Here is a 26,091-nt window from a genome sequence, read left to right as displayed (position 1 = left end):
ACAAGTTGCAATGTCAAATGCAGCCCTGGTTCAGCCCAGTTGTTTGGCTTGAGCAGGGTAGGGGAGTTATCCCTAGAAGGACGTTTACAAGGCAGCTAGGGTAGCCCTAGGGTTCAACAAGACTTACCTTCGACACTCTCGAAAATTGCCAACAATTTGAAAATGACACCATGTTACTCATTCAACTGAGAGTTAGTTGGTCTTCCGCTAACATTTTACACTGAGACCAACCTCTGTCTCCTCTATCTCCTCTGTCTCCTCTGTCTCCTCTGTTTCTTTTGTCTCCTTTGCCTTTCGTAGTTTAGCTGATCATCTTACAGCACTGCTGTAGTCCGCAGATTACCCAGCATTACTGGGTCGGTGAGAGGTCTTGTGCTGAACGTGTCACAAGCAACTGTACAATGTCGTTTCGCCCCATTTCTTTTAGTTTCTCAGAAAATTGCCGCAGAGTAAGCTGTGGATATTTTGTTTGTAACTGAGTCATCAGCATCTTAGAGGGACTCCCGCCTTCAACACCGAGCTGATCTCGCAAAGAGTTGCGTACTTCGAGAGGAATTTTCTTAAACTTAGAAGCTAACCTTTCGTAGTCGCGTCTGAACCACAATCTTCCATTATCAATCTTTAAGCATATCTCGTCAAACACGTCCAAACAGCTGCTCTCTAGCTCCGCCAGGGTAATATCACCTGTGAGATGGAAAGATAATAATAACAACTTCGGATGCCTTTTTAAAAGAACTATTAGGAATCTGGTCAGAAGTTAACTTTGAACCTGAAATAACATCGAGAGATCACTTTCTGGATCAACAACTTTGGCGTAACTCCCTAATAAAGATAGCCAACAAGACAGTTTCTTTAAAAAAAAAATGGTTTACATAGGGAATAACTCAGGTGAAACATCTTTTAGGACCGGAAAACACCTTTCTTTCGATAGATGATTTCCGCTGTAAGTATGAAACAGACCCTAGCCCTCTCAGCTTCTACGGATTAATATCGGCTGTAAAGTCTCTCCGGACTGATTCTAATCATGTTTCAAGATTTACAGAACACTAACTACGAATAAGAGCCCCTTACAACAAGAATTTTACAAGTTCAAAAAGCAACTACATTAGTATATAAGGAAACTGATTAGTAGAGTTTAACCCCAGAGTCAAGTCAAAAGAAGTAGCTAGAGAATTGTAGCCTACCAGTAAATGACAACATAAATTGGACTGCTGCCTACCTTTTGGCTAAAAATGCACCAAGAGCACTAAGCTGATAGAGTTTCAGTTTAAATTCTTACATAGACGTGTACCAACCAATAACTTTTTATTTAGAAAAGTTCTACAGGGTGATGAAAATTGCAGTTTTTGTCACACCTCCCCTGAGTCATGCCGCCAAAAATCTCACTTTTGGAATAAACTTACTGAATGGCTGAAAAATCTAAATTTACATTCTAGAGATTGTACTCTGACAAATATTACTGCTTTGGGTCTGAGGCCAGATATCTCTCAATTTGGGCTTCTTATCAACTACTGTTTTCTCTTAGCACGATAACACATATGGCTCGCTAAAACAAAAGAAGATCGTCCAAATCTTACGCATTTCAAATGCACACTAAATCACAATATGAAATAGAAATAAAAAGTGGAGACACAAAGAAATGGAAATCTCTTGCAGGATACATGAGGATTTAATTAATATTTTAGATTATATTCTCTGTACCTTTCTGTATTTATCTCTTACCCATTAATCTATTTCTAATCTCCTGTCAGGTGTATAGCTAATTTTAATGTAATTTGCCACATGCCTTTGGTCTGTTTTTGATGTTCCTATCGTACAACCTAAAGCTGTAATGATAATTATCTATTTTTCTCCTTTATTTTTCTTTGCCCCTGGTCGTTACTGTATTTGTTAGTACAGTGGAATCCCGATTTTTCGAACCTCCCAATAATTCGAACCAAAAGTCGTTTCCCCTCCTCATTCGAAAACTGTAATTTTATCCCCCGATTTCTCGAACTGTCCGATTTTTCGAACTAATTTTCGTTTCCCTTGGAGGTTTGAAAACACTGGATTCCACTGCAATGTACTCTAAGTCGTGCAGATTTTGTAATTTAAGTAGTGTAAATACTTAAAGCAATATGATGTAAATAGAGTTAGTGATGTAAGTAGTCCAAAGAGTGTACTGTTCGTAATTGTATTGTAAGTATTGTTTCCCTTGTGTTATTGCAAATAAAATTGTTTCCCTTGGAAAAAAAGATATATTTTTCTCCATACACAAGAAAGTTAACAGAAATTCTAAGTGTTTGACCACTTTTATTTCCTAGAAACAACACGCAGTTGTATCCCAGTTAACTCCTAAAGAAGACTAATGTGGGCGTTGCTCGAGCTTCATTAGACCCTAAAAGATACGAGTTAAAACGGAATAGGTTCAGTTACTAGCCACTGTTCAAGAAAGGATCCCGCGCGCACTTCTAAGCGACTCGCGTACTAGAGAGATCAGCGGAAAACAAAAGAGAGCGTTTCTTTTATTATTATATTATTTCTCCGAGTGCAGCCTAAAGGATACTTTGACAGCTACGAATGGTGACGTTTCGTCATCAACACCCAAAGTGAGACCAGAATCCTTGATTTGTACTCGAGACGACGAGCATCCTTGATTTTTTCATATAGGAGTCCCCCCGGGTTCCGTACATCGCGCTGTCCAAGGCCGTTTTACAGTCGATTGCACCGTGTCAAGTTAATTATTCTTTGAATTTCTGACGCAAGTACAAATATCTTACCGCAGAAATGATCTACATTGAATAGGGTTTCGCACGAACGTTTTTATGTATAGAAGCTAATTATATCAATAGCCCATTTCCCAAAGGTGTCCACTTATACAGGTTTAACCGTACTCGATTGCCGCAAAAACTACAAAAACTACAAAGGAATATATCACAAGAACTTTTCTAATGGCCTCTCCGACCAACTGGCGATGGAAAGAGCCTCATTTACCAGCTGCTCCAGAAAGTGTTATCACAGTATTGGCTTAATAAGAACGGAACAAGAAAGACGCATTCAGTGCTGGTTGTCAGTCCGCTGGAGTTAATACGAAAGCAACAAGTGAAGAGGCTAAATACAAATGGTGTGAAATCAGCTTTACTTGAAGATATGACATGTGAAAAAATCAATAAAATAAATCACTTTATTTAAGTGTCGAAGTGCTTAGCACTGCTGTACTAATTGTGGACACTGAAATAAGCAAACAAATATTGTAAATTAACAGAAACTTGTTAAAAATCCAAACTGGTGGGAGGCGGACCATTTGGCTATTTACAAAGCGTGGAGGAGTTGAATCTGGGACCGCCAATCACAAATCCATCTAGTGGCAGGGAGGAAGATTTGAACCCGGGATCTCCGGATTACAAATCCAGCGCCCTAATAACAACTAGGCCACGCGCCTACAAGATGAAAATCTCAAATCTGACGTGGAGATCGAAATAGTTTTTGGAAACGCCGAATAGTGGCTATCAGAGAAGTGGGGAGAATCTTTGAAATCTGGAAGCTTCTAGCCAGCAGAGTTTTTGATAGCTGATAAAGTGTACAGTGTAGAAACATGGTACGAATTTTTCACCCTTGCGTTTACGATATAAATGCCTCCTTTAATTAATTTAAGCTTAATGTTCTGTGATGCATGCAAAGTAAACATGACAGCCAGAAATGTTTCTGATCGATTAATACCTACAATGACGCTTGTTACGTTATAAGGTCTTAATATAAATAATTTTAAGACTATTGCTCTTGCAGCCATTAAAACTTTTGTATAATGTATATTCAGACGTCCTAACTTATCTCGACGAGATTATACTTAATCTATTTTATTTTATCTTTTACTAACTTATAATTTTTACTGCATATATACATATTGTAATTATTTATTACGTGCTTTTATTATGTTATTCTCAACTCCTAGTATAGTTCCACTGTTTCAGGAGTATACTTATTAAAGATTAAAGATTAAAGGCGGTGGAGCAATAAAGACCCTTGTGTCAGGCTTTTCTTTGCCGGGCGCTTCCTCCTCCTACCGCGCGAGTAAGAAAAGCCTGGTACTCAGGCTACTTCAAATAAATAATAATAATGATAATAATAATAATAATAATAATAATAATAATAGTAATAATAATAGTAATAATAATTGTCGCGCCTAATCGCCGTCGCAAAGTACAGCAACGACGCAGCTCAACAAGGTCGAACCGAAAGTATACATTGGCGCCTCTGGCAGCCGCTATACGGTCCATGTGTGACCTTCAAAGATGAGTACTGACATGGCGAAATGATTTGAACAAAATTAGTTGATAAATACACTAGACTGGGAGAGTTACTACTATCGCCTTGGAAAGGGAAGGAAAAAAATAAAAGAAAAAAAAAATAGAAGTTATTACAACACAGGATATTCGTATTTGGTAACCCATCCAAGTAGGAACCCCGCCGAACAGGGCTTAATTTCGTTGAGCGGACGAGACGTGCTGCTAACCTTGTGGTATTATGACTCTACGTTGTATATTTTTTTTTCAGTATTTTTAAGATCTCTCAAAAGGTAACAAAGAAAGAAAAAAAAAATCACTGATATCGCCTGGGAAAGTAAAGAACGAAAAACAATAGGAATGAAAATGAGAATCCGGTTATACTTGCTTTGCTGATTGGGCAGGAAGCCGTACTTTCTTTATATTTCGGACGAGGATCACCTCTGAATAACTTCATGAATGTTTTCAACGGTGTTACAAGAAGAAGATCTTTAATTTTGATTACGGTTGCAGTCAAGGTTGCATGATGCCTGGAAGAACTATGACCGAAGAGCATCCTTGTTACTGTTCATGAGTAGCAAAACATTTTTAAAATAATTGTCAAGGAGTGTAGTATACTTATTTCGAAGTTTTGTTTGACACTGACTCTATTTAAACGTTAAAACAAGGTTTATAGCTACTTATACAAAGATATTTTGACCGTTTGTCCATTAAGGAGTGTAGTGAATGAAATAAATATTGGAACATGTACATGTAGTTTAACTTAGAAAATTATTAGAAATGTGTTGCTGACCATTTAGTGTATTTTTAAGCCTGAGAAGAATTATATTAAGTAATAGCTTATTTAATATTGTTATTGATGAAAGTTTAATTTTAACTGCATGATTTATATGGGCATCCTCATTTCTGTTCGTGAGTTTTAAAACATTTGTTAAAATTTTGTCATGAGGAGGATAAAAATTTATTGTTCTCCATGCTTGGCTATCAGTATTTGATTCAATAGTTTTGAGTGAAATTGAAGGCCAACCCTAACCAAAAGAGCTTCTTATATTAATAATTTCTCTATGAACTGTACAGAATGTAAAAAAAGTTCAAATTGGCAGAGATTGGAAATACTTTTACTATATAGATAGTTTCACCATGATTTTAAAATTTGAGTTTTCAACTTGGAAATACAGATCATGTGTGAGTGCAACTTTTACCCAATTAATGTTTATATGGCATGTACAAAATGGTTAAAAAATATCTTATGTACAAGGTGTGAAATTCCCTTCCTCTTCATTAACACAAAAGTGTTAATTTGTTACCATATTCATGTTATACAGTTTACATTTATCTTACATGTATGAAGCTTTATATAAACTACACTTTAATTATAATTCTTATTAATTGACAAGAATATTTTTCTTGTATTTTTATATTAGATCATGTATTCAAACAAAAATCAGAAGGACAAAGAGCACAACTGGCTTATGAAAAGGCTCTAAGTGATGGCTTTGTGAATGTCCACCGTGGTCGCATATTACTAATTGGTCAGGATCGTGCTGGTAAAACCAGTCTAAAGAAGAGTCTCTTGGGCCTGCCATTTGACCCTAAAGAACAGAGTACTGAGGGAATCGAAGTAGAGGCTTCAACATGTGAAATTGAAGTTGAACAAGTTAAGAACTGGCATTCCACCCATGAGAACAAACCAGGATTGTTAGAGTATTCTAAAGATATATCAATGATGGTGGCTAAGAAACTGTGTGACACAAAAGTTATGGACTTGGAATTTAGGGCCGACAGAAATGATCCCAACAAGTATAAGGTTTGAATAAAGCTAAATGTTTAGAGGTACAATGTATATTTAATGCAGACATCTCAAATGTAGCAGAAACAGGTCAACTATCACCTAAGAATTTAAAGTGCCACTAACCCCCCAAAAATTTTTTCCTTTAATAAAATCTACTAGTTTCCCTGATTACTTCAGCGAAAAAATTATCTCAATTGATAAAATCCCTGCGTTTCTACAGGCATTTAAACATGAAATTTCTATGTTCACGACTGTGCAAAGTGGGATCTGGGTCGGGCAACTAGTGACGTCACTTCGGGAACCGGACTAAAACACTCGAGACTTTTGACTGAGCTTCGAGGACAGTCAAAACATTTTTGGGTTATTTGTGATTCATATTTTATCAAAACTGGACAAGAACTTTAAGTGAAAGAACTGTATCATCTAGCATTACAATTCGGAGTCTAGCTACGATTTGGACGGCTGCGAAGTACACATTTTTTCCATTTCGAAGTGCGGGTTGCCAGTCAAGATCGCCGCATTGTATAATTATAATTAGACTGGGATCGACAATTTGCCGGTCCATTTGGGTTATAAAGGTACAAACAATGACTGAAGAGTTAGCTTACAGCTCTTAAAGAGTTATAAAGATGTCAATGAACACGAAGAGTTGGTAATTTGACTTTACGGAACGTGCAAATTTCGGAGTGTCAAAACACTTTTACATCCAAACATTAATTTCCCCCGAAATACAAGTTAAAATGCGATAGAGTCGTACTCCACTCCTGCCTACTTCTCCAGATCAATGATTGAAAATAGTTTTAACATAAGAGATAAGCAGAGATGTCGGCAAACAATATGCGAAGGTGAGGTAACTTTTCGCTTTGTTATTGTCGACCGACCGTAGTATATGCATATTCAGTTACTGGGTACGAACACAAGCTACGCAAATTTGCATATTCTGTACTAGTGAAATCATGGAAAATCCTTCGACAAGATCTTGAAAAGAGGTTCAGTATACTTTCAGTTAAATGAATACATTTCTACTTTACTGTTATTTTGAATGAAATGTCCATTTTACGCACGCTAATAACCTGGGAGTCCTCGACTTATTAGTTTGCGTTTCGGTTGACTGACAAGCGCAGTCTTCTTTCAGCACAACAATCTCCATCGGTAGCTATAGGGTCGAATGTTAATCGTTTGTTTCACTTTCCTCATATATTTATAAATGCTTGATCCATTTAAAGTTTGTAATTTAGATGTATTTCGTTCCTCAAAGACGAAGCTCAAAGAGCAAAACAATTCTGTATTCGGAATGGCCATTGAGAAACACAGCCAGATTACAGGCGACCTCCGGTGTGCGTGTGTTTTTATTAAAATCCACAAATACATAGCTAGTTCACCAGTTCGAAGCCTCAACAATCTTCTTCGCGTCGTTGTAGAACGTAGGTTTTAGTTTACTATTCGTTTAGACAAGTCTCTATTTCAAAACGCGATGCGTTTAACTTACCGTGTAATTTCGTCACCTATAGTTTCGTCTGGGACTCGGAGGATCGTTTGGGCTTGAAATAGTCAGATGATGGCTTCCAGCTTATTCCAGATTCATGTCTTATAGAGTACCTTGACAATTTCAAGCTTTCCACTAGAGATAGAGAGGAATATACAGGTCATGAAAATCTCTAGGATTTTACAGTAGCGGCGAACCCGAGATCGAATAAATCCTCAATGGCTCCCCCGTTTTAGCTTCGCACAGATCAGCCCACTTCGTTGGTCTTTTTCTCGTTTCTGGTACAGTTTCATCGAGATAGAGGTATTGAATGAAAAGGAATACTCTATTCTACACATCCTGTATTGCTACAGCCTCCAACAACATATCTTTCTTGCATTCTGCAACGATTTTGACACACACTATCGCATGTTCGCATACATTCTTCTCAGAAACAAAATATTGTTATTCCCAAAGTGACGTCAAAAGCCAACTCGTCCCATTCTCCACTATTCCTCGGTCGTGAACATGGAGCAGGGCAAATTTACAAACTTTAAAAATTCATAGAAAATTAACGAAAATAGGTACAACGATAATTTTTTCGCAGTGGTGATCAGGAGAAAAAGGAAATTTATATTAGCGAAAAAAATTTTGGGGGGTTAGTGGCACTTTAAGAACAAATTAAAGCACTTCCTGTTTTGTTGTAGTTTGCAACATGTAACAAACAAGCTGAGCTGATGTTTTGCTGTAGGTTAGCTTTCATTTTACTTTCTTTGGGCTAATGTCAGATCACCTCTCTCGATCAGTTAGATAGTTAATGCTTGCCTGTCTTAGAGCAAGTTAACTATTAATAATTAAATATTTGTAATGATGGAGCATTTAAATCAGAGGAAATTTCCATCTGAATGCATGGTGTGTGGAAGACGTGGACTGTCAGCCAGGGTCTATTTTTGAGTACCTGTGATGTACTTTTAATTATTATGTTACTGATCATTCTTTCTGTTTGATAATCTATTCAAGGTTGAGGAGATTGTAGACCCTGAAATTTCCTCACCATCAAGAAAAGCAAAAACAGTGTCAAAGCAGTCCCATAATGGTGTACATTTCCCTGAATTTGGAAGTGAAATTGAGTTGAATGAACCCGAGGCAATGATCAATGCCACTTCACCTCCTGATGATGTCACAAAACATGTTCATCAGTTGCTAGAGTATGTTAGAGGTAAACATGACAGCAAAGGTGATATCACCAGAGGAGAATCTGTTGTTAGTATTGATGTGTGGGATTTTGCTGGACAGCACCTATACTATGCTTCTCACCCTCTTTTCTTGTCGTCACGGGCTACTTATGTTTTGGTATACAACCTCAGCAAGCCATTACATGCATTAGCTGAGCCCTATGTTAGACAAGGAACTCTTGAAAAAAAGTTGGTAAATCCAAACAATGAAACAAATCTAGAGAATTTGTTATCATGGCTTACTACAATCCACAGTGTACCACAAGTAAAAGAAGAAACATATTATGGTGCTCCAAGGAGACAGACATATCTGCGGCCACCAGTGCTCATTGTAGGCACCCATGCTGACAAACCAGCTGAAGACATTGCAATGATGAAACGTCAAATATATGAGAGAATTTCTGATAAAGAGTATGGGAAACATGTGATCCGGCCATTGTTCAGTATTGATAACACAAGCTCACTGATAGGTCCAAAGAGAGGGACTCTCCAAACAGGTATTAAAGTACTAATGTATGGCTAATGTAATGATTATAATAATAAATGATCATAACTACAAGTTTCAGTACTGCTCAGAAATAGTGAACCATCAAATGTGTTTTCAACTTGTTGACCAAAACAAGTCAACACATTGGTGCATTTTCACCAACACATTTGGAAACTTCTTTTTCATCAAGGCATTTTGCCTTTGGTATTTATTTTGTCACTTCCAGTTCGTTTTCTTTTGTGCACTTTTTCAATCTAATGAAAGGACACGTCAAACTGAATTGAAGATGGATGACTATAAAATTTGAAGGGTTGTATGCATATCTGCTTATGTCAAAATTTAGATTATATTTTGCTTTTCTTCGCTGTGAATTGCCAGTTGTCTTAACCTCAAAAAAAAAGGCAAAGTGTTGATTTCATGTCAGGGTGGAACCTCAAAGATGCAGACTTCCTTTTTAATTTGGAAAATATTTATGATTTTCCAGGTTGTAGTGGTGGAACGTCACTCCTTCACTCCTTCACTCCTTCACTCCTTCACTCCTTCACTCCTTCACTCCTTCACTCCTTCACTCCTTCACTCCTTCACTCCACTTCACTTCACTATGTGATATTGTGAGTTTGAAACTGAATCAATATAAACGAGTGACTAAAGTCTCCAGACAATTTTTTTGACACAAGAAACGGAAAGACAAATGCTACCTTTCGGTAAATGAAAAAAAAAAAAAAAAATGAAGAAGAAAAGGAAAGATATGAAGTAGACACCACTTGGATTTGAACTCTCAATGTCTGGCATGGCAAGCGAGCATTTATCACACTGTGCTACTTTTCATCAGTTACTGGAAGGCAAAAGTATTAATTATTTATTTATGTACTGCAAGCTCAAGTGTTTTGTTCAGTCTATACCTCAATTTCGCCATTTTTGACTACAGCATAAGGAAGACATGTACAGATAGATGTAATGTAAAACATGTAAGCAGGCCTGAGTAACAAACAGTTTCTTAACATCAAACTTTTTCATGTTGCAAATATCACAACACACCCCCGAATGGGAAAAGGCTTTATGGGCTTGTTCAAAAGGTAGACTGCCCTCACATCACAAGTAGTTCCTTAATGAGGAATGCCTCATAAAACCTTTCATAATTTATTTTCCAAGGTCAGTGGCTTGATTATTGCTTTTTCTCACATTATTGTTAGTTGTTAGCTTTACTTGCTTGTTCTGATAGCTTTGCAGTTCTAACATGAGACCAGATTTGGGTGTCTTGAAAACTCAGACCAGATCTGATTGCAACCTTTTCATTTGTAGGACCTATATGTACACTGTAAAATAATATATCTCTATTTTGTGTATAAACATAGTACTGTAAGTGTCAAAATGTAGTGCATTTATTTTCAGAGCTAAATGGGAACACAGATGACATTCAAGAACTGCAGAACAAAATCGTGGAGGTGTTGAGACAGGAGCCATATATGGGGCAGAAGATACCAGTCAGGTAAATTATTTTCTACAAACAAATGCTATTGCCTACACTCAGTTGGGTTTGTCAGGTATGTCCCAAAATTCAAAACTGGGAGGAGTTAGGATAGGATATATTGTAAAGCCGATATCCAGGGCATGGATTTTAGCTAGAATCACATACATGTAGCTCAGAGAATTCTCACACCCTGATTGGTTTCCTAGGCAAAGTATTCAGCGTGGAATTGAACTCTTAAAAGCGAGACTTCGCATGATATTGCACTGGAGCAACAACAACTCAGCAACAATTAGAAACAATACCCTTTTAATCATGTTTTCAAAACCATTGTCACCGTCCACGAGGCCAAAAATGAACACAAGTCCTTTTGAAAGTGGAAGTCAAGTTTCTCCCTGCTTTGACCTGAATGTCGTTTCATGAAATCTTGTGTGAACAATTTGAAAATGAAGGTTTGCCAACCACAAAGTTCAAATAAAGTTTTCTGATTCTAGCTGGATTTCTATTCACTGGCTCCTGACAGTCTTGACAGTTGTTTCAACTGGAATGGCTTTTCTCGAGTGAGTGTTGAATGTTGCAACATTCATACAGACGTAAATGAAAGGTGGTTTTGATTCATTTGAAAAGAAGGCTATGTGATTCAAGGAAAATTCATAACTGGACTCGTAAATTCCATATTGAATTTCACTTAAAAGACCGATGTTGTGATTTGTGTGATATCAGTTTTTCTTGTGAAATTTAACTTGGAATTCCCTCATCAGGTAATGAATTTTCCTATAATTCTCTTCAAACAGTGGCAGCTAGGAAATCTCTTAGAAGAATGGCATTACAGAAAAGACTGACATACTGCTGTCACTCTACGAAGGTTTTAGTAAATTTCTGACAACTCTGTGGGGGATGGGTGAGGGTTGGGAGAATGATGTCTTTTCAGCAGTTTGTGATGACTTCAGTTTAACAAGCAAATCAAATTCCAAGAATTTTGCGAGGCATTAATATATTCGAACACAAATGTATGATCTTGGCAAATCGTTTGGTTCTTGCACTCTCTTTGGTGGTCATTTGAGAGACAAAAGCTATGAGAAGACTGGAACAAAGATGGGAAAAAGTTATCAAAAATGATTAAAACTTTGTCGAGTGGCAACAGTATGGCAATCTTTATAGTAAATAGTAGAAATAATGCATTGTCATGAAATGTGATGCATTTTCCATGTATGTCTTTTAGATGGTTTCTGTTTGAAAAAGTGATTGAAGCTTTGATAGCTCGACAGATTTATCACAGAAATCTGAAGCAACTCCAAAACTATGCCAAAAAGCAGTGCTTTATAGAAGATGAAGATTTTGCTGGCATGATCAGTTTCTACCATGGCCTTGGTATGATTATCAAGCATCGCAGTACAGTTGTTCTGAAGGCTCAGTGGCTGATTGACCTATTGAAGCAGCTGATAACCATTCCACACTTTGATAAAATGGTAATAAAATTAAATTGCTTTACTTTTACCTGATGTTCACCTTAACGTTTTAGAGTACCTTTTTTAAATATCTGAATAGTTCATCTATCTGTTAGTTTAGCCAACACTTAAGAGAATGATGATGCATGAGTTTACATAATGCAGTACCTCTGAGATACTAGGAATGATGGCTACATGAGTCAGTTATTTAAAATGAATGTATGTTTCAATACTTGTATTTTTATAGCAGCTATTTTTGACATATAAAACCAGTCCCCAACCATTTGAGGTAGCTACTGTACTTGCAAGGATGCCATTGTCAAAAATGTAGCCTCGTGCATGGTGAAAGTAAAATGCAAGCCTCCTTGTAGCCTTGTGTATGGTTAAAGTAGCCTGGTATCAGTATGTGTACTTACAACTGTATACCTAAACATCATTCTGATTTTTTTTTCCTAGGATCCTGTCCACACCAAGTACTGGCAAGAACTAGAGAAAAATGGCATCCTCTGCATGGAACTTGTTGATGATGTCTTTTCCAAGTTTATTCAACAAGGCATTATCAAAGATGACATCTTGGACATGATGGAGCAGTTTGGTTTGATCGCCAAGTTCTCACCGTCTCCAAGTGATGTAAAGTATTTTGTACCAGCTCAACTGAAGACACCGCCTAAAGACCTTTGTGAAGTGGCACCATCTCACGCTGATCCTTGTCCTTTGTATATTCATTTTGTACATGGCTTTGTCCCTCATGGTCTGTTCTCACAGCTTGTGTCACGATTTATTGGTTGGTGTTGTAAGACATGGCCCTTGCAGCATCCTAAGCTGTACCAAAATGGAGCATGGTTTGTTATTGGGAAACAAATCCATGATTTAATTGTCATTTGCAAGAAGAGTTTCATCAAGATCGTCCTTAGGCAAAAAATGCAAAGTCATCTGGTTTCAGCAGAGAAGTCAGAAGAACTAGCTACTCAAGTGAAGGAGTTTATAGAAGGAACTTTTCAAACCTTGTCACAGGAGCTGCCATACCTGGGCGGACTGCAGTATGAGTTGTGTGTAGCCTGCCCATACTGTCATCAACGGAGAGACGGGGCTGGTCAAGAGTGTACTAACCATGGAAGAGTGTCATGTGATGATGAGGAGTGCTTCCACCTCCTTAAAATGAAAGAGGATCAACCACTGGTCTGTATGGAGAAGTTCTGCAATGAACTGCGCACTGTCCATGGACTGGAGAAATGGTTCTTAAAGAGAACAAGCCAAGTATGTGATTTATATGATCTATAATATACTTAATGGAAAAATCAGTGTACTTTACGAGAAGTGGCCATCTCTGCTTCATCTTAGGGTGGGAGGGGTACAATGTAGCAATTTTACAAGTTGAAGAATACCACTGGTTAATTCTAATGTTCAGTATCTTACATGATCTGGTAGGATCCTGTGAGATCTGAAAGGATTCATTGGGATACTAACTAGGAGTGGTATTTTAGTTAGAATACTGCAGAATGAAAAGAGATCCTGTAAAATCTCGTTTAGGATCCCACACAAGATCCTGTGGGATTCTTTTTTAGGATCCTCTAGAATTTCTTCCAGTGTAGTTCAAAGGGTTGGGGGAACCTTTCCTTCGTCTGCTGTAGTATGTCAAAGGAGCACCAACAACTCCTATAGTGGATGAGTGGATTAGACCTCCTTGCCCCCCTCTCAAGCAACTCTTCCTCCTCCTCCTGCTCCCTCCCCCCCCCCCCCCGGGTTTATTTTGTCTGCAGGTCTTTACTAGAATGTGATATATGTTGGAGGTTAAATTGTGGGGAAATAATTATCTGGGGAAATAATTTGATAAAGGCCAGTTTACTTACAAAAATCACAAAAGGTTAAATTGACTGATTAATGTTGAAACTAATCATTAAGACAGTACAGGACATTATTTGCTAATTAGTTACCTATCGTGTCTTTTATTTTAAAAAGTCTCCATCAGGCTAAGAGTCCCATACTGGTAGAGTTCATCTAAGTTTCTGTAGCATTAAGCAATAGGTGTATTTTTACTTTCCCTTGGAGGATGCTAGTCCATTGCAGGATTACCCACAGAATAAAATTTGCTATACTTAGTATGGTACACATTCATACACTGGGTTAGAGAGAGGCACTGTGAGTGCAAAGTGTGTCTCCCTTGAACACAACACAGTGACCCTGCTAGATCTCAAACCCTGAGACTGCTTGAGCCAGAGTCCAGCTTTAATTGTAGGTGTGGTTCTCTTGTAGGATTTGAGTCCTTCTACCAGAGTTACCACTACACAAGATGCGTCAGCAAAAGATAATCATGGGAAGTCAGGTACAGCACTGAGTGTTACTCTGTTGGCCAGTGAGTGGGATTCATCTAAGGGAGGCCTGTCAACCCTAAACAGACAGCTTGCCACAGAATTGGCCCAACATGAGCAAGTAAATGTCACCCTCTTAGTCCCACAATTTTCCTGTTCTGAAGAAGGGAGAAGGACTGCCGAAAGCCACAAAGTGTCCATTAGGGAAGCAGAGAGACGTCCAGGCTATGATGACCCCCTTGACTGGCTGAGTTTCCCACCAAGAGACCTTGCCATTGACATCATAGTGGGTCATGGAGGGAAGCTTGGTAAACAAGCCCAGGTCATTAGAGAGTCACACAGTTGTAAGTGGGTGCAAGTAGTGCATACTGCTCCTGAAGAACTTGGAATGTACAAAGACTATCCAAAGGCCATTTCCAAAGGTGAAGAGAAGAACAGAACCGAAGTAGACTTGTGTAAATTGGCAGATGCTGTTGTTGCAGTTGGACCCAAGTTGAAGGAGGCATACTCTTCTTATCTGCGCTCTTGCGAGAAACACCAAGATATCATTCAACTGACTCCTGGCACATTCCATGAATTTTCAGACATCAGACAAGCGACAAATGAGGGTGCCAAATTTAAGGTGTTGACCTTTGGCCGTGGTGATCCTGAAGACTTCAGTCTTAAGGGATATGACATTTCTGCTAGAGCAGTAGTTGAACTGAAAGACAGCTCTTATTTTCTGGTGTTTGTTGGGGCACCTGAAGGGAAACAGGAGGAAGTTGCTGAAAATTTGCTGCAAAGTGGAATCTCTAGAAATCAGTTGTTTGTCCGGACATTCATACAAAGCAATGAAAGAATGAAAGAGTTGTTTTGTGAAGTTGACCTTGTTATCATGCCGTCCAGGACAGAGGGATTTGGATTAACTGCACTTGAAGCCTTGTCTGCTGGTCTTCCCATTCTTGTGAGTGGAAACTCGGGATTTGGAGATACACTGCGCACTCTACCACTAGGCAAGCCATTTGTGGTGGATTCTGCTGACCCTACAGAGTGGGCCAAGGCAATTAGAGCTGTACGTCTGAAAGACAGAGCAGAGCGACTGCAAGAGATTCAAAGACTACGGGCATCCTATGAAGAGAAGTTCAGTTGGAAGAAACAGTGTGAAGCCCTTGTTGAAAAGATGTGGAGTTTGGTTCATGGTAAGGTTTTGATATTGTTATGATCAATAATTACTCTATTAAGCAGCCCTCTGTTAAGTGTCCCTCTGTTAAACAGCCCTCCACTAAGCAGTCACCTCTATCAAGTGGATGCAGTCATCATTTGAACTTCTTAATTGGCTATGAACATTATTGTAATTCACCTCTGTTAAACTTGTTACGGTTGATGGTCAACCAGAGCACAGTTTTATGGTCACGAATAACTCTTGCTGGCACCAAACAAAGTCAGTGACTTGCTTCACAAAATTAAGTTATGCAACCCCCAATAGGCCCTTTGCAGCTGGGGTCACATGGCCAAATTTTTCCTAGAAAATTTTTATATTATGGGCTATAACTTAAAGAATGCCAGAAATGGAAAGAGCACATTGAAAATACCAAAATGGCCAAGTTTGAGGCCCCTGGAATTAAAGAGTAAGTTTACACGACAGTTTGAATTTTCGGAAAATTTAGAGGATTTGTATGTAAAATGTTGCTGGAGAGCAAGGCCTTGCTCTCCAGCAACTTTTTCCATACAAGTCTTGTTATTCTTTTAAAAATTCGAACCGTCATAAAATCTCCTTCTTTAATGATGGGGGCCTCAAACTTGTCCATTTTGATATTTTCGACATGCTTTTTCCATTTCTGGCATTTGTTAATTTATAGCCCATAATTTTATGAAAAATAGGTCATGTGATGGCTTAGCTGCAAAGGGTCTATTACATATGACCATAACTGACTTTATCACTTCATGTCTTATGAGATGCCAAAACTGTCAATGATCGCTTAAAGGGAAAGATGCTCCATGCTTGATGTACAGAAAACATTACTATAAAATCTGTTGGCTAGTGCATGGACTCCTTAGAACATGCAAGCACTTACATACATTTCGTGCTACAGTTATGAACGGTAATGTAGATTGCGTACCTACTTTTGATTTCTTGTTCAATTTTTGTCTAGGGTGAGGGTTTGAGCAAAGATAAGATATAAGGCCATTTCTCTGTACAGAAAGGTGTCCTTCTGAAAAGTTGGGGGACTGAGTTTAAGTGTGCCCTTTACTTTCCCTTAAGAAGTTTTTTAGTTTTTTATCAAGTGTTTTGATAAAAGAAATTGTACTTTCCAGTCGGCTGGATTCAGACATACTCAAAAATTAGGGCGGAGCTGTTAGGTGTTGAAGCAGAGTTGCCTTGTCTTGCTATAAAAGGGAAGCATGTAGAGAAGCTGGTGGGGTGTGGGGACAGATGGATTAATTTTATTAATTCTTTGTCATAGCTTCGGAAAAACCTGTAAGTCATGAAGCATATTCCACAAGCCAGTGTAGAGATTCAGCAGAGTCTGCAGTGGGACAGATCTCAAGTGAATCTCCACTACCCTCAGGTAAGCATGTAGCAACAATATTAGGATGTAGCAATATTTTCTGGGATAACATTGTCAACATTGAATGGAACAGGGGGAGGTGTTACTCTCAGAAATGAGCTATATGGGTGTGTGGGAGCCAAAGGGTTTGATTTTTCCGCAGTTTTGGTTTGAAAGTTGGTCAGATTTTGTCATGTTGCTCTACAGTAAATATTTTATCAGTAACTGACTTAAGGTTGGAATTAGGTATAGTTCTTTTATATGGAAATCTTAAAAACTTATTTACAAGAATTTATTAATCTTTTTCCATGGGGCTGTGGATGTGATACTACACTCTGCCATTTTCCAACTCAGTTAATGAAAACTAAGAGTTTTAAAAATGAAATATTTTGGTCTCAAATAGGATTTGAAGAAACAGATGTCGCTTTCCCTTCCGAAGGTTCCTTTGAGTAACCCCTGTGCAATACTGGTAACCTTAATATATATATATATGTTTCTTTTTAGATGTGCCTGGGCAAATGTTCATGAATCTTCAGCAAATGCAACGCCATGTAAGCAAGGTCAACAGTAATACTGACCTATCAGCAGAGTTGGAGAAGATTGCATCAGACAAAGGCTTTGTGATTTCTGACAATGAAGGGTCGGGGAACTGCATGTTTTATGCATTGTCTGAACAACTGAACCTTGTGAAAGGAATCAAGATCTCACACGCGGAGTTAAGACAATCCATAGTGCAGTACCTCAGAAAGAACCCAAAACTGGTAAGTTTAGTATTTTTTTTTTCATCATACATGTTCTGGTTAAAATAATCTTCATGTGTGGCTCGGGAAAATGTGTTCCATGTCACCAGACTCCAGCAATTAGACTTGGAATCCATTAAGATGGGAGAAAATTTTGCATTGCCATATACTAGGATTGTGTGGTTCCAGAAAATATCCATTCCCCTGCAAGGATGGTTCTTTGGTTTGTAACCCCCCACCCCACCAACCCCTCCCCCCCCCCCTGGAATTTTCAGTTTAGCTTCATGCTTTCCATTTAAACGTTTGGCTGTTGAGACCCCCCACCCCCTCAGAATCCTCTTTGGTGTAGGTATGGATATAATGTACATTCTGGACCCACACATTAGCAGGGATCGAAAAAAGTGCTGTCCGGTCATTCAGGATAAGTAGATTCTACTTCTGGGCAAGCAATTTTTCCGTCTTACTGTTAGGCAAGGGATCAGGCAAGTTGTGTGCCAATTAAATCATTAAAAGAGCAAACTAAGACTTGCCAGGTCTAGCAAAATTGTAGAGCTACTTGTCTCAAGGCCAAGCTGGAATTCAATTTAATTTCTTCAGAGATCTGATTACCAGTAGTTGTCTTTAAATTGCTGTGAAAATGATTTCATCATTTATTTTGGTTGTCCATTATACAAGTTACTTTAGAAAGGGACATTTCTGTCATCACACTTGATAGAATCCATGATTACTGACCTCATTAAAAGTTAGTCTTTTTATTCTCTCTTCTTACAGTCAGATGGAACAGATCTGTTTAACTTCATTGATGGATATCGATCATGGGCTGATTATCTTGCAAACATGGAGCAAGATGGCACATGGGGTGATCATGTGATTCTCTATGCCACTGCAAATAGCTATGAAACATACATTGACGTAATTAGCAGTCAGTCAAATCACCGTGACCTTACTATCAGGCCTGATGGTCACGTGAGCAGCACCAACCCACTTGTGCTGGGCCATGTTCATGAAGTCCACTACGTCAGCCTGCGACCCAAACAAGGTGAGGCTTCATGCAACACGCTGTGTTATAAGACAGTTTGTTGTTAATTAATGTATATCATTTCAACTCATACAAGGTAAAGCTTACTACATCACACTGTTATAAGACAGTTTGTTGGTAATGTATGTCATTTCAACTCATACAAGGCCAAGCTTACTACTTCACACTGTGCACATTAAGTCTGTTTGTCGTGTATATCATTTCGTATATTTCTCCTGAGTATGTAACTGTTCCTCCTTTTTAAAGATTTATAATTTTATTGTGATTATAAACAGATTTGTATGTTTCCTAGGAACGTAAATTACTTGTTTTATTGAAGAGAATTATCATTAATTTAATCAACAAATAAAGCCGAAGCCATGTATAACACTAATTTATGATTACGATTGAATGCTTGTAAATATTGAAACACAGTTTTCTGATTCCTACATGGCTTATCAGCTGATCAGATCTTGCAACTAAGATCAAGAGAAAATATTGATATAATATAACAGGGATTTTGACAACATTGTGAGTAGATTGAAATAAGTTTGGAAGATGTAGACTTTTTATCCTCCTCTGTGTTGCATAATTTTATCAATCATCAGGTTTTTCTTATTTTCTATGATTCTCACCAAACTGCTCAAAGGAGGTAACTTGCACTCTCATCATCGTAGAATGATTTAATGCCTCCCGTCAAGTGGGCCTGAACAACAATTCAATAGCTGCTACTACTTTCTGATTATTCAGTTTTGTTTTTATTCTCTTTGCAGGTTTGCAGAGCAAGTCTGATTAGAATCAAATTTTGACAATAAGGCAACTTGTGACTTAGCTTCAAACTTCAATTTAAAAACCATCAAAGAATTGCAGGACAGTAGAACTGCAAAGATTGGTAGTAAATAGACTTCATAGTAATAAGCCAAAGGAAAGATTGTTCAATGAATTGCTGGTGAACATGAGTGTCCTGTTTAGTGGCAACATCACAAGGTAACACAAGAACTTCATACTTGCAAGCATTGGTGCTAACAAAATGTAAGTTGTTTTATGATTATTTTTATTTTATGACATGCAAGACCTCAACAAACATTGAACAAAAAATTCTGTGTTTTTATTGAGTACACGAGCGTTCTATCGCAAATGCTGTTCTCTGACTGGCTACACTACTCACTATGTATTCAGTTGATAGTGAGTAGCGTAGCAGTGTGCGCTTGTTGAGAAAATGCCAGCTGCTTCTTTGCATTTTCAAGGTGTCTGTGAAAAGGATTTAGACAGATTTTTCAACAAATAGTAGATTTATACTAAAACAATTAGATTGTTTGCTGTTGATTTCTCAGGGTGTTAGTTCACTTGGACTATGCCCTTGTCAAGTATCATGCAATAGAAATCGCAAGCTCATAATCTAATTGTTTAATAAAAACACAAGTAAAAGATTAGGAGTTCTTTCAGTCTTTCACAAGTTTTCTATAGCTCGATAGAAATACAGATAATTTTTTTCTATTTCCTGTTGAAAACACTGCGATAAAAAGAAAGGATAGTCCCTCATTTATTTTGTTAATCTAAATTTAAATTCTCTTTTCTTGTACCACTGTTTTCGTGTGAGGCCTGGGGAGGAGTGGGACTCCCATATAGAAAAGAAAGGGATGCTCGTTATGTAAGTCTATTCATTCTGTCACCTTTCAGGTATAGTTGCAATATAGAGTGTTTCTTAATTAGTCTGCATTGTCCCGCAAACCCAAGTACACTGTATATGCAGAGACGCTTCTGGAACTTTCTAAGATTTACATAAGGATAAAAACCTGTGAATTTAGCTCGACATCCATTCATTGTTAGTGTGTGTGTTCAAGGAATAAAACTTTTGCCAACCAGAGTGGTAAACACTTGTCAGAAATTTTGAAAGAGTCCCTAAGAGGCACAGGTGTACACAGATACTGTTTTGTGGGCGTGGCTTGAAATCTTCTTCTGTATTTTCACTCTTTTTCATTTCTTCCAATGTTACAGGATTTCCAGTTACAAGCAGCATTTCCAGCTCCTTCACTTCACCAATCTCGTCAGGCAATTAATTTTAGTCAGCTGGTTATTACTCAAGTCCAGTCTCCAGTCTCCATTCTGAAATCCAGCCATTCCAGCTCCTTCAGTTCACCAATCTCATCAGGCAATTAATTTTAGTCAACTGGTTATTACTCAAGTCCAGTCTCCAGTCTCCAGTCTCCATTCTCAAATCCAGCCATTCCAGCTCCTTCAGTTCACTAATCTCATCAGGCAGTGTAGTCAACTGGTTACCACTCAAGTCCAGTATTCAGGACTATTTGAGATTTACTGAGATGTTTTATGTGTGATGATAAAACTGTCAGCTTCTTTTTACTCACATCATGTAACACTACTTACCAGCTCCTTCAGTTCACCAACATCATCAGGCAACCTAGTCAACTGGTTACTACTCAAGTACAGTCCCCTCAGTTCCTTGAAGGTAGAACAGACAACTGGTTGTTACTCACACTAAGCACAGTCAGGTTACTCAACTCAGCAATGGCTTGAGGAAGTTCTCTCAACTGGTTCACCTCTGATGTCAGCCTTAAAAGATTTTTCAGCTTGTTAATACTTGTTGGTAATTCTTCCAGATGATTATCTGACAAGTCAAGTTCCTCCAATTCAGTCAGGTCAGACACAGCCTCAGGAACTTTTGACAATCCTCTGCTACTAAGATTTAAAACGCCGTCTCCGATAACAATTCTAACTTCAGTTCACTAATCTCATCAGGCAATGTAGTCAACTGGTTATCACCCCACAACAGTACCCAGAGTTTATTGAGATGTTTTATGTGTGATGATAAAACTGTCAGCTCATTGTTACTCACCGTCAGCCATACCAGCTCCTTCCATTCAGTTCACCAATCTCATCAGGCAATGTCGTCAACTGGTTATCACCCCACAACAGCACACGGAGTTTATTGAGATGTTTTATGTGTGATGATAAAACTGTCAGCTTGTTGTTACTCACATTCAGCCATACCAGCTCCTTCCATTCAGTTCACCAATCTCGCCAGGCAATGAAGTCAACTGGTTATTGCTCAAGTCCAGTCTCCAGTGTCCATTCTCACATCCAGCCATTCCAGCTCCTTTAGCTCACCGATCTCATCAGTCAATGAAGTCAACTGGTTACTACTCAAGTACAGTCCCCTCAGTTCCTTGAAGGTAGAACAGACAACTGGTTGTTACTCACACTAAGCACGGTCAGGTTACTCAACTCAGCAATGGCTTGAGGAAGTTCTCTCAACTGGTTCTCGTCTAATCTCAGCGTTTTCAGATTCTTCAGCTTGTTAATACTTGTTGGTAATTCTTCCAGATAATTATCTGACAAGTCAATTTCCTCCAATTCAGTCAGGTCAGTAACAGCTTCAGGAACAGTTACTATTGACAACCCTCTGCTACCAAGATCTTGATTTGTTCTGATACACATTTAGAAATACACAAACTTAATTCCAGAGGAAGAAATTCTACATGATCATTTGGTCAACAGCTGATGCTGGTTTGTTTTGCTGTCGAGTCAGAAAGACAGCTTTTAGTGGGCGCTCTCTTACCTGACTCGTCCCCACGTGGCACGGTGCAAGATGGAACTGCAAGGTGAGATGGGTACGCCTTGCTCCCCCTCGCAATATGGTTGGAATAATGAAAATATTTTCTTATTTGCTTTAATGTGATATATTTCCCGTGTAGTTCTGTTGCATTACTCACACAGCAAAATTATGTTTTCATTTCAGCAAATAAATGTAGGAAGTCAGTGCAGTGGCCTGGGTAAATTCAAGAGTTCCAGCTAGCCTCCAGTCCCTCTCAGAAGTCTCTGCATTGGTTTTCATCTTCAGGAAAGAGATAGTCTGTGAGCCGGCTCACCTTTGAGTCACACGCGTGAGCGGCGAAGTGCGAGTCAGCGAGCGAGGAGTCTGGTGCAGAAAGGAAGTCAGCCTGCCTTGATCTCTGATCTCTGTTGTTCCCAGGGTCTCTCTGTCCTCCTCCCAAGAGTGAGAGAGAGGGACCGTGGGAACGAGGTTAAACTTTGCTGCTTGCACGTGTGTTCCTCAAACGTGAGCCTGCTCACAGGCTAGGAAAGAGAATTCCTTGTTTCATTCAAATTTCTTTTGGAGGGATCAGTTGTTTTTTTTTACCCCCATGACTTTCCTAACAAATTTTCCTTTGAATCGTAAATAATAACAAAGAATACTCAATATTAGATTTAGAATAGCAAATAATAAACGGATACTCATTCTGAGATTTGGATTAGAAGATTTTACATAAAGATATTTACTTTAACAAATAAAATTGCTCAAAATGCAGCCCTATCTACGAGGACCTCAATGGGGTTAACCGTCAGCCGTGAAACAGCCCAAAATTTAACCGAAAACCGTCAAAAAAATGAAATTTTTTCTGTAAACCTTCCGAAAAAGAGGCAGTTCAATATTAACCGTCAAATGGTTTAAAGGTATTTCAAATCTCACTATTTTATTGGCTCATCACCGACTTCTGACTCCCAAAGAATCTTTAAACCTTTAAACTAGTCTCCATGTTGCCAAATAAGCTGACAGTATGTTTTTTTTTCGTTTTTGAGGACCAAGCGCATTGAAGCTTTCAAACAGCATTTGATCGACAGCCACAGTTAGAAAAGAAATTGATCTCGGCTCATTCATTATGTATTTTTATAAGTTGTATATTATTTAAGAAATAGAATACATGTACCGTGTTTTTGTCGAGTTTTGCTATCAATCTACTAGCGTTCTATCACGAATGCCGTTCTCTGATTAGCTACTCTACTCACTATCTATTCTGTTGTAGACAGAGAGTAGCGTAGCAGTATCAGTTGTTAACAAAATGGCGGCCGCTTCTTTGCGTTATTTAAGTATCTGGAGACCTGATTTAGATGAAGTTTTGAACGACTGGTAGATTTATAGTAGATTAATTGCTCTCGATTTCTGTGTCATAGTTGACTCGGGCTGCGCCTTCGACAGTGAGAATTATCTAATTGTTAAATAGAAACAGGAGTGGAAGTTTGGGAGAACGAGAAATGCGATGGAAACACGAGCCGACAGGCGGCTGTTTCCACAGGTTTTACGAGTTCTCTCAAACTATCACGAGTGTTTCTATAACAAGATAGAAACACGCAGGACATGTTGTCTATTTCTTTTAGAAAATTCCGCGACGGCGAAAAAAAGAAAGCAACTCGTTTACTTTGATCATCAAAATGTAAATTCTCTTTTCTCTCGCCATCCGCTGGCGAGAGAAAAGAGAATTACCATTAATGACGTAATGATTACATCAACAGCTCGTGCTAGTTCTGTGTTTTTATCGAGACACGATTTTTAACCAATCAGTGCGCGTAATTTCTATTGGCTATTTTCTAGAGGTCTTAGAGTATTCAAAATTTCACTTCATTTTGTCCGTGAAATACCAAGACTACCTCCAAAACACAATAGGTAATACTTCAAAAAAAACACAAGAGTTAGTATTAAGTTAAACTCAAAGAAGAAATTTCGGCTTAATAACCGTCAACCGTCAAAAGCCCTAAACTTTTACTGTCAACCGTCCATATCGGAAAAATTTAACCGTGAACTGTCAGAGCTACCCACCTTCTTCCCCCCCACCCCCCCCCCCCCCCACTCCTCCTCACCCCATTGAGTCCCTCAACTTCATGTATTCATTTGTTAGGGCGCAAATAAGGTATAATTTAATAGCACGGAGCTAACTATTTACGGAAATGTATTGACAAGATAACTTTGGTACATAGTAAATATTTGGCCGCTCCGTTGAGCACACAATGAAAATCAATTTTTTTTTGACCAGATTTATGTAGGTGTAGAAAAGATCTCTGTCACTTACACAATGCATTGTTACATTTTTGGAGACGCGCTTTATCTATTTGTTATTTTCAACTGATATTTTGATGTATACGTTTTCTAAACTTTTATTTTGAATACCAAAGACTACTTATGTTAGGACTTCTCAATATTACATTTAAGTGAATAATAACGGAGATATAGTATTGTGAAAGATTGTATTTAAAGGTGGTATTTATTAAATCAGTTTCTTTTGCCTTGGGTTGTCATGGTAAAGCGAGCCTTTCGTGGGAATATGGAGTGCGCGAGACATTAGCACCACAGAGAAGAGGAGGATATGTAACAAAGCGATAATTTGTTCTACCCTCCCCGGGGACCGTACAGGGGGTGGGGCTTGGGCGCTTTTAACCTCCCTGGTTGTCTCGGGGCCTCTTCATATGAGCCTGGTCAACCGAGATGGTGACTCGGTTTCCCAGATCTTGCTTCTCAGCTCTTTTCTTTGTAAAACTTTTGATAGCCGGGTCAGCCCGGCTTTTCGTATGGACACATCAAAATTTTTACAAAGAAAAGAATGGCGAGATCTTAGAAGCGAGCTAGCCCAGTTCACTGGGCTTATATGAAGAGGCCCTCGGATGGTTGACTCAGTTACATTAAGCAAATTTGGTCCACACTGACGACCAACCGTGTTACAATGTTTATGGAAAGACCAGAGAGACACTTTCAAATCATATATAGTCTCAACGAATTAAGCAGAATTACAGTTCCTTCTGTGTGACGGACTATGGGGTATTAAATGCTTTTCAAAGCTGTTGAAGGACGGTGGTAACAGTTGAATGACATTCAGTAAGAACTAGGAACTGTTTGAACCCGACAACATGTTAAATGGAATTAGTCATCGGAAGCTATCATCCTGAAGCTTCGCCAAAATCCAGCAACCAGTGCATTTAGGAAGAGACCGTTTACTGTTGCTTCCTTTTCAGTAAACGTAACCTGGAATGAATTCCCATGTTAGAGACCTGGGTAAGGGGCCGTAGCCCTCGAGAGGCGTTCTGTCCCAAGGGGGGGGGGGGGGGGGGGAGTGCTCGTTATATCATTTAGGGGTTGACATTCGTGTTGAAGAACCGTAATGATCCGATTTAGCGGGTCTATTCCCGATAAGCGCCCCTTACGAATAAGCGCCCCTTTTGAATGTATTTTTATTAATAAGCACCTCCATTCTAATAAGCGTCCCTATTCTAATATAATATTACAGCGCCGTCAGAGTACGTATCAACCGAGCTTCATCTTCCTTAACTGCTCAAGTACGTAATGCCGCATTACTAAAACAGTGATCTTCGTCTGAGTTTCTCAACTATTATTTCCATGTGACTGCATAATTCCATCAAACGTTACCTGTACATTTACCGTATATTTGTTACAGTTTCTGTTATCGTTCCTTTATTTTAATAAATACCGTATTAAAGTTTTGTTTTGAGCATTAGGTTGTTTCTCAAAAAAGAAAGAAGCGCCTTGTCTCGA

At 38.6% G+C, this 26,091-nt stretch overlaps 1 protein-coding gene across 5 annotated transcripts in view; it reads left to right on the top strand.

The window, feature by feature from the left end:
• The window catches only part of LOC145496102 (uncharacterized), a 492,363-nt gene that overhangs the window by 140,685 nt on the left and 325,587 nt on the right, over positions 1-26,091 (top strand). For 2 of the 5 annotated variants that reach the window (XM_081475728.1, XM_081475730.1), the window contains 3 exons: positions 16,911-17,015; positions 17,499-17,755; positions 18,506-18,773. In XM_081475728.1, coding sequence (XP_081331854.1) covers positions 16,911-17,015; positions 17,499-17,755; positions 18,506-18,773 — 630 coding nt within the window. Of the gene's footprint in view, positions 1-8,539; positions 9,252-10,633; positions 10,731-11,931; positions 12,179-12,613; positions 13,415-14,410; positions 15,645-16,910; positions 17,016-17,498; positions 17,756-18,505; positions 18,774-26,091 lie in introns of all 5 variants that reach the window. The other 3 variants (XM_081475729.1, XM_081475732.1, XM_081475733.1) reach the window with 2 other exon arrangements.

This window comes from Orbicella franksi, chromosome 8, assembly GCF_964199315.1.
Source record: "Orbicella franksi chromosome 8, jaOrbFran1.1, whole genome shotgun sequence".
Taxonomy (NCBI): Eukaryota; Metazoa; Cnidaria; class Anthozoa; order Scleractinia; family Merulinidae; genus Orbicella; species Orbicella franksi.
The sequence above is the reverse complement of the archived record's forward strand: the minus strand, read 5'-3'. Positions and strand labels throughout refer to the sequence as shown.